Genomic DNA, 9358 nt, shown 5'->3' on the forward strand with positions numbered 1-9358 from the left:
TCTAATACTGAATTTAATACTGAGTTTGAAGGGAAATGGATGTTCCACAATGCACATCATAATCCAAACTGAGAAACCTTTTTTGTGGTGTTACCAACAAGGCTCACTCACAACCAAACATGAATAGATCCTGTTCACATTATATTTACACTGCATATTCCCCTGTGTTTCCCCTGGCAGTATGCTTTCCAGTCTTGGTCTGATATGCTGGATAGAATTGATTCTTGTGTGTGTTTAAAACCTTCCTGTACAGGGTACTAGGTTTTACTTACCATTGTTTGGTTTATTAATGCTGCACTGTGGGTCTATTTTTACTGGTCACCAGGGCTTCCAATTGTAGAGGTCCTCATTTATCAATACAAGTATGGATTTGGGTGTTTTTTGTGATTCAAAAAACAGGTGCATCTGTGCCAGTCTGTACATACACACATTTTCATGTTGATAAATCTGGTGGCTGAAACCATCTTCCAACCATTGTCAAACTCTACAAGAAAGATCCTTCCAGCTGACCACACATACACCGTGGTGGATTTTTATGTTCAAGTCCAAGTTCAAGTTCAAGTTGAGCTTTATTGTCATTTACATATAACATATACATGTTAGACAGTACATACTGTACAACAATGTTTCTCCGGAACCTGGTGCTTTGAATTTACATTTACAGCATTTATCATACGCCCTTATCCAGAGCGACTTACGATCAGTAGTTACAGGGACAGTCCCCCTGGAACAATTTAGGGTTAAGTGTCTTGCTCAGGGACACAATGGTAGTAAGTGGGATTCGAACCCGGGTCTTCTGGTTCATAGGCGAGTGTGTTATATAACATTTAAACAATCAAACAAAGTTACATACTGACATAAAGTGCATGTGTGCTACATTTACAAACCAGGCTACAAAAAGTTCCAGATATGTGCATTATGTGTGTGTGTGTATTCATATGTATGTTTGTATATATTCTTCTGTACATACATTTCTATTTTCAGATAACTTGTATTGTGTACTTTTTTTAAGTGTGAATATGTCCATTTTCATAAGTGCTTGTGTGACATTCTTTTGATATATTTCCTGAACGGCCCCTCATAAATGTAAGATACAGCCACATGTATTCGGCTCTGAACAATGATGTGCGAATCACGAATAAACTTTTTTCGAAAATGTCTTTAAAGTGATGTCTTTAATTTTTTTAATCACCGTACACGCACACTTAGAATGTTATTAGTCTCAGCCTGTTTGCAGCTTGCTAAACCAGTGAATGAATAAAAATATTTGTATTTCTCAACGCTAGTTTTGTGTCTTTTGGGCCACCGTAGTTCGGTAACCAACAGCAACCGGAAGTTGTCTCAACGGTCCTTGCTTCTCTGTTGATGTCGCTGCAATATGAGTGCGCTTGCATGGCGTTTCGGGATACTTTGTGCATTTTGCGAGGGGTCCATCGCTCAGCTTTACTAATACATGTCGGAAACGCCCTTTAGCACAGACTTCGTGGGAAACGGACACGGAAGCGATGGCGCTACCGACCCTCTCGTCACGCTGGCCAGGTCGTGTTCGGACGCCGGAGGTGCGGATAGCACGGCAGCGAGAGCAGGAGACTCGGTGGCGGCAGCAGTGGGAGCTTCACTCGCAATACTTCCGAGAGCAGAACGTCCGCAGCAGCATGCAGGCACACTGGAGCTCCCGCCAGTCCTACCAGCAAAGGTGACAATGACAGTGCGTTACGGTGACACGCTGGCTTGAAAGAGGGAAATTCAAATTTTATTTGTCACAGAGTCATACACGGCATGATATGCAGTGAAATGCTTTTAGCGACTGCTACAGACTGCTTGTAAATATTGAGAGAACAGTCCATTGTTGGGGTGGCTGAGGTCCTTCACCATCTTCCTGGCCCTGGTCCAGCACCGCTTGCTGTAGGATGATTTAAGGTCAGGGAGCTTGGTGCAGATGATGTGTTCAGCTGATCGAACCACCCCCTGTAGGGCTCGCCTGTCCTGCATGGAAAGCACCGGCTGAGGGGTTTCTGTGTTCTTTACGTGGGCAGCATGGCGGCGTTCCACCGCCTGCATCAGCAGGAGGAGAAGAAGCGCAGCTTGGAGCAGCGCAGGCAGCGACTCGGGCTCCTCCTTCAGGCGGAGAGAGACCAGCTGGAGGCTGAGCTGCGACAGGCGACCCCAGACGGAAGCTCCGTGGCCAGCCACCGCCTGGAGGCTCTCTGCTCTGCCAGGGAGGGACGAAGAAACAAGGTGCTCTTCTCTTCCTTCACTGACATTACTCCAACACCAAGCGGGGATTTACTGACCGTTATGTCGTGCAGGTTGCACAGGCGTTGTTGAGGGAACACTGGAAGCAGAACATTCCAGAGCTCCGACAGGTAAGAGCTGACCTGGATCCGCAGTATGAGGATTTGTATAATGCAGCATGTGTTACTGTATCTTGCTACTTTTAGGGTTGTAATTGAGAACAGTAAGAAACATGTGAGATTAAGTTTCATGTTCATAAGCATGCAAGTTTCATTAAAATCCGGTCTGAAAGTGTGATTAGATGGAATGAGCCAATTCCTCACAACAAAATCTGAAATATTTCTAATATATAATTGTCAACATGTCGAGTATGTATGTATTTGTACCAAATATACCGTTTACTACTGCTGCTAGGTGCTTGAAATGTACATGAACATGATTTTGGAAAGAACCCAGCTCATGTGCAGCGATCTAGAATGCTCCATGTAGTCACAGAGGACCAGGCTGGATTTGTTGAATGCCTTTTTGTCCTTTTCAGCTTGCTTTCTGTGGCGTGTTGTCTTGCAGGTTGAGTCAGAATTGCATAAAGAACATGTTGTTTGCCAGTGGGAGGTTCAGCAATTGGAGAAAAAACAGGTAACAGCCACTGTTTGAACCACCATGATACTTTGTCCTTCACTGATTAAAATGCAGCTATAATGCATAAGGATGTGTAGTCCACACCTGGACATCCCATAATGCTCTGGAGATTTTGAAGTCAACACCACAAACTCTCTGTTGTGCTCCACAAACTCCCCTTGGACCATTTTTGTAGTGTGGCAAGGTGACAAGATGACCGTCTTCTGTTGGGCAGTATTAGCCTACTGGGGAGCACATTCACTTATGAACCTGTCTTTTTTTTTTTTTTTTTTTTTTTTTTAAAGCATGCTGAAAAGTCCCAGCAGGAGCAGAGGCGCTTTGAAAACGAGTGTGAGAGGAAGCGGCAGGAGGAGCTGGAGAGGATGGCGCATGCAGAGGAGCAGAGGAAAGAAGAGGAGAAGAGAAGAGCCGAGGAGCTCTGTAAGCAGATGGAAGAACTGCAACTGCGAGAGGAGGAGGTAGGTGGCGTATGGTTTGTTTTCGAACCACACTGTATGTTTGTAGGTCTTTGCAGCCTGCAGTATGACCCTTGACACAGTTATAGTCTGAACTTTATATGCCCTTTCAATGAGATTGTGCACTCACATGCAAGTTAGTACTTGGAAGGCCAACCAAGGCTTGGGAGTTGTGGAAAGAACCAAGATAAGACTAGCAAGGCAGAATAAATTATGGAGAGGTTCGGAATACCCCAAAGAAGGCCCGACTGTCACAGCTTGGGGGCTTAATTGTATGCTTAATTGTAGACTGTTTATGGCCTTTGCTAACTCAAAAGATACTGGCCAGGCCTCAGCAGCCAGGAGCTGAATTATGATGACATATGTGCAACTCACACACTTACATGAGATATTTGTTGGAGACATGTATAACACTGTAAGCACTATACATATGTGCATGTTATATTTTGAACACTTATTCGTAAACTTACGTTATAGAAATGTATTATGAAAAAGATCATTGTTGTACACCTAATCACACACTCAGGAGGAGTCATGGTCTGTTTGTGAGACCTCCATTAGCTTGTGCCTCCCTGGAGCTGCTGACTCCACATGGATCCGGGGAGTGAGAGCACATCGGAAGTACAGGCTGGTCCATGTTGCCTGATCCAACAGTAAAGCTACTGTAGCTTAACATAGCTGAATAAAGTAAAGCTGTTTCTGATAGAAGGTGTCAGAAGACAGTGACACATTGGTTTTGTGGCCCCCCAGCCAGACAAAACTGATCAGGAAAACTGGTTCTGGGGTGGCTGATTTAACTGGACAACATGGAAACTGTGGATAAAACATTGTCCAGACTTCAGTCCATCATGGACTATGTAGACCACCCACTCCGCAATGTGGTGAACAAACTGAAAAGTACTTTTAGCCACAAACTGACCAATTTCAAGTGCTTCACAGAAAATTCTACAACTCCTCCCCTCAGTTACACACCCACACAATAATCTGTGTAATAGCCTGCTGCTTCTGCTGTATATTCATTTATTACATTTTGGGCTTTATTTGCTGATGTGTGTGTGATGTGTAACAGTCTTAATTTTATTCATGTGGCATTCATGAATAAAGTCTTGCATTCATGTGGCTAAACCGCCTACACATATTTCATACCTCCTACCTGAACATTATTTTTGACCAAGTGCATATGTGGGGTGTGCTGGAAAAAAAAGAATAAACCGAATTTACAGGTCTAGTGGGGTCCATGCCGGGTCAACCAGGCTGATCTCGATGCCCTCTTGGTCTTTCCAGGCAACCCGTCTGAAGAAAGAGCAAGAGAAGTTGATGTCACAACGTTGGGAGTTGGAGGGTCTGGAGGAGGAGAGGAGAAAGTTGGAGGAGCAGAGGAAGAAATCTGAACTACGGTACGTAAAGTTTTCTGAACCATAATGTTGTGTTCCAGGGACCAGCATATGTGTCAAACTCCATACCACTGTTCTTTTCGCAGGAGGTTCTTGACACGACAATACCACGTTCAGCTACAGAGGAGAGCACAGCAGGTCCAAGAAGAGCTGGTAAGTGAGGTCACTAGTGTGATTTTTTTTTTTTAAGTGTTTTGGGGTGTGGATAAGAATAAACAGTAATAATTTAGCAGTTTCAGAGGAAGATGTACAAGAAAAGAGAAACGTTTATTTATACAATTAATTAAATCCTTGCTTCAAAATACAAAATCTGTGAATCCTGACCTGAATTCCAGTAATGGAGAATGAATCTTTGTGTGGATGCAGCCAGAAGCAATGTACCGATGGTGAATAGCCAGATTTGAGGAAAGGTGTTCATATTGTGCATTAATCTTTTTGTGTTTCAAAAGTTTTACTTTGAGCAAACTCCCTTACATTAGTGCAAGTTACACTTTGGGCTTATTTGGGTTTCTACAGAAACATTTCCCCTTCCTCATACAGATGAATATCATGCCTGCCATTTGAGTTTATATTACTATTATCATTTTTGCACTTTTACTGCATAAAATATTGATAATCACTGTTTGCATTCTGTAAAGTCATTTTATTTTACACCTAATTGGAATGGTGAATTTGTAATTTATTAATTTTCCACATACAAGATCCCAGATGCACATAACAATGTAACAAAGATGATCTAATATAACGCCAAGCACACCTTCTGTCCTCTCTCCTACATTTACATGATTACTTGCCACTGACCTTAATGGTGGCCTAGTGCTTAAGGAAGCGGCCCCATAATCAGAAGGTTGCCAGTTCAAATTCCGATCTGCCGATCTGAGCAAAGCACATTTCGTTGTCACCATGTTCTCTGTCGCAGTTTACATATAATATATTACATTTAATAATGTATTTTAGAAGAGCATTTGAATTGTCTTGAAACTGGTTCTAAGGTTTTGAGATTTGGTCTGAACATGGGATGTAGGTAGTGGAATGAGCTTTGTGACTATGACTGTGGTGCACCCCCAGGAAACGGACCGGCAGGTTTTGGAGGCGCTGCTGGAGGGGGAACAGGAGGCACAGAAGCTGGAGAATTTGCGGCGGGAGGCAGCAGTGGCTGATGCCGCCTGGATGAAGCAAGTCATAGAGGAGCAGCTGAAGCTGGAGCTGGAAAGGGAGGCAGAGTTTGAGATCCTCCACAGGTCAGAGGCCTTTCAGCTGAATGTTTAGTTGCCAGCCCTGGTGCTGTACAGTCCCTGACAAAAGTTATTGCTATTAACCTGACTTTTAATTAATCATTTGATGTTAGAAATAGTTCATATGAAAAGCTAAAACCCTACCAAATTATGTTTAATGTATTGAAATGAAGTAGTAGGGGGTGGTAGTAGCCTAGTGGATAACACACTCGCCTATGAACCAGGAGACCCAGGTTCAAATCCCACTTGTGTCCCTGAGCAAGACACTTAACCCTTAGTTGCTCCAGGGGGGACTGTCCCTGTAACTACTGATTGTAAGTCGCTCTGGATAAGGGCGTCTGATAAATGCTGTAAATGTTAATGTAAATGTAGTTTCACTGAAAAAAATATTTATCATTTAATCAAGACAGAAATGTCAAATTGAACAAATTTACAGCAAATACAAAAATGTAAGCAAATTAAGTAGTGGTGCTGTGAGATCCAAATTTAATATCTTATGTGACTTCCATGAGCTTGTAGGACTGCATCCTTGCGGTTTGGCAAGGATTCATACAATTTATTGATGAAGTCATCAGGAATAGCAAAGAAAGCAGTCTTGCATGCCTCCCAGAGTTCATAAATATTCTTTGGTTTCGTCTTCCATGCTTCCTCTTTCATTCTGGGCTGGCCAATCCTGGAGCATCTTGATCTTCTTTGCCTTGAGAAACTTTGATGTGGAGATGGAAGTATGTGATTGAGCACCATCCTGCTGCAGAATTTGGCCTCTTTTATGGTTGGGAAAGATTTCATGGTATTTCACACTATTGATGTTACCTTCCACCCTGCAGATCTCTCGCAAACCCCCATACTGGATGAAACCAGTTGGGAATAAAATGAGCCTTTTTTTGAACAAAGAAATCTTGATTAGAAATATACTTCAGCGGCACTTGAGGTCAATTTGTACACAAGCGACAAGACTTTTGTCAGGGACTGTAGTGTATCAAATGTTCTTCAGATGGTCTTCTTGCACATCCATTTGGGACATATTGACAACCGGTACAAAACTCTGAGAAGTTGTTTAAACCTTCTTTTTTTTACACTTTTACCTCCCAAACCAGTAGTGGAACCGTTCGATGGCAAGTCTGCATACATCAAATTTTATAGTCCACTCCCACTTGGCCAATCATGAGCAAATTTAGATCACTATATGTGAGCTATGGGCACAATGCATGGTCACAGCTCACATGATCACCAATTCTCAGCCAGCATCGTCAGGTGATGTGTTTTTTATTATCCCAAGAGATGCTGAGTAGGTAATCATATTTTATGCATGTCCTTTCACATGCCCTGTCCTTTTAGTCTAGTGCTCATGGCCGGGCTTTTTTTAAAAGCCGAACATTGCAAGAGCTCACAGGGTCATGACTGTATGGAAATGGCGCAGTAAAAACACATTTATTTAAATGCACCAGACGGCATGACAGTCCAGTTGGGTCAAGTCTAATTACCGAGTACAGCTCGTATATGGTCTTAACATACCTTGCTGTGTAAAATTGGTCCAGGCTTGTCTTGGACATAGTCAGGGGAGCTTCAGGGAAAAAAGGTTGGGAACCACTGATCTAGGCTACTACCATCCACCGCCTTTCTCATCTTCTTGCCATTCGTTAGTGGTCAGTTTCTGCTAACATACTATTATGTGAATTTATTCTATTATTTTCTTTATTTTGGGTTATAACTAAAAGAGGGGATTTAAGAGGGTTGTAATGGACCATTTCTGTGTTAAAATAGAGAGGAAGCCAAGAAGATGTGGGAACAGAGGGAGGCAGAGTGGGATAAGGAGAAGCGAGCCAGAGAGAGGCTCATGCATGAGGTGAGAACATGTTCCATCATTTCCACTGTGTGCTCTGCAGAGTGCATGTCTGCTTGCTCAGCAACGTCTCACATATGTCTGGAAGGTTCTGCTGGGGAGGCAGCAACAGCTGGAGAAAAAGATGCTGGAGAACCGACTGGCCCAAGAAGAGTCGCTAAGAAGACGCGAGGAGCTAATCCAGGAGCTTGAGCTGGAACGGCAGACCCAGCGGCAGGAGAGGGAACAGGCGGAGAGGCAGAAAACATCCTGTGAGGAGGAAGCCCGTACTCAGGTGTGTGTGTGTCTGATTGTTCTGGTGCGTATACAAAACTATACTATACTATACTGGAATACTGTTCAATGAAGAATGGGCTGACAATATGTCACATGTCAGTTGGAGCAGCGACGTTGGGCACAGCAGGAGGAGAGGAGGAGGATAGAGCAGGAGGAGAAGGTGGAGCGGGATGTTCTTAGGAAGCAGGAAGAGGAGCTACAGCTGGAGATGCAGAGGATGGCTGCGCATGGCTACCAGGAGAGGGTGAGCAGACTACTACACTTACTACACACCAGGTATTAGATTAATGGGGGTTTATGAAGAGTCCACATAGGGTGCAGGGTGAGGCCTGAGGGTGGGAACCGCACTAAAAAAACATGTCAGGATGCTGCCGATTAGGGGGTGATCAAAATTGCCTTAAATTAGCAATAAAATGTATGTACAAATATAATATAAAACTATATATCATATACAAAAAAATGTATCAAATATTTTTGGGGTATATGTTGAAATTTTCATATTGGCCAGAAGGCCAACAAAATGGCCCAAAAAATGTTCAATTCTGACCTGTCAATGTACAGTGTAGTATATCTGATGCTCTTCAAAATATTTGCGAGATGAGTACATTTTCATGTTAATTTATTTGTTATACTTTTAGATCAGAAACAAGCCTCGGTCTGCCTGGACCTAGCAGATCGGGATCTGAAGACAAAGAGATCCGAGGTGGAAAAGTTCCTTTAGCTGCTTCAGATCTGCAGGGTGTAGTCAGAAATGTTTGCCTTATTTAATTGATGAAAATAAACTCTTCTAAAAGATTCAATCTGTGGCATGATTCATGGAGTGCATGTTGGGCTGGTCAATGTATTTTTGTAATGTTTTCAAGTGAGTATGAAAGGATTAATAAAGATTCCGTTGGAAATGTGGTTCTGGATCTTTTTCTTCCTCATCAGATCTCTTACAAGATGCGCCCTGTTCTGAATCAATTGGGACTGTGGAGTTCTGTATTTATAGGTGGTAAATCGTGATTAAACCAGAGCCTTCAGTTAAGTGAAAGTGATTACACCACAGCACCCAGTGCACACAGTGACCCATCCCCTGGAGGAGCACCCCTGACAGGCGCCCGTGGAGAAGTGGGTTGGGACAGTACTTTACTCACTGGCACCTTGGCTGCTCGGGATTCAAACAGGCAACCTTCTGATTGCAGGTCCATTTCCTTACCCGCTAGGCCACCACTGGTTCTGGTTATGCCACCAGAAACCTTGGTCTGGCCATGGACCTGAAGCATCAAGGTCATTCACTGC

General features: G+C 43.2%; 1 protein-coding gene across 2 annotated transcripts; it reads left to right on the top strand.

Moving 5' to 3' along the window:
• Positions 1 to 1311: 1311 nt before the first annotated feature.
• Positions 1312 to 8976, top strand: tchp (trichoplein, keratin filament binding). 2 transcript variants are annotated; one of them, XM_028995205.1, is made up of 12 exons: positions 1312 to 1696; positions 2037 to 2238; positions 2310 to 2366; positions 2803 to 2871; positions 3159 to 3332; positions 4614 to 4726; positions 4810 to 4876; positions 5792 to 5964; positions 7723 to 7804; positions 7890 to 8075; positions 8178 to 8353; positions 8716 to 8976. In XM_028995205.1, exons 1-12 carry the CDS (start codon positions 1506 to 1508, stop codon positions 8843 to 8845), a joined length of 1620 nt encoding a protein of 539 aa, XP_028851038.1. In that variant the 5' UTR covers positions 1312 to 1505; the 3' UTR covers positions 8846 to 8976. The 2 variants fall into 2 exon arrangements, with proteins under 2 accessions (XP_028851038.1, XP_028851039.1); XM_028995206.1 differs by having other exon boundaries at positions 8178 to 8321; positions 8716 to 8877.
• Positions 8977 to 9358: the final 382 nt, after the last annotated feature.

This window comes from Denticeps clupeoides, chromosome 11 (assembly GCF_900700375.1).
Source record: "Denticeps clupeoides chromosome 11, fDenClu1.1, whole genome shotgun sequence".
In the NCBI taxonomy this organism is placed as follows: Eukaryota; Metazoa; Chordata; class Actinopteri; order Clupeiformes; family Denticipitidae; genus Denticeps; species Denticeps clupeoides.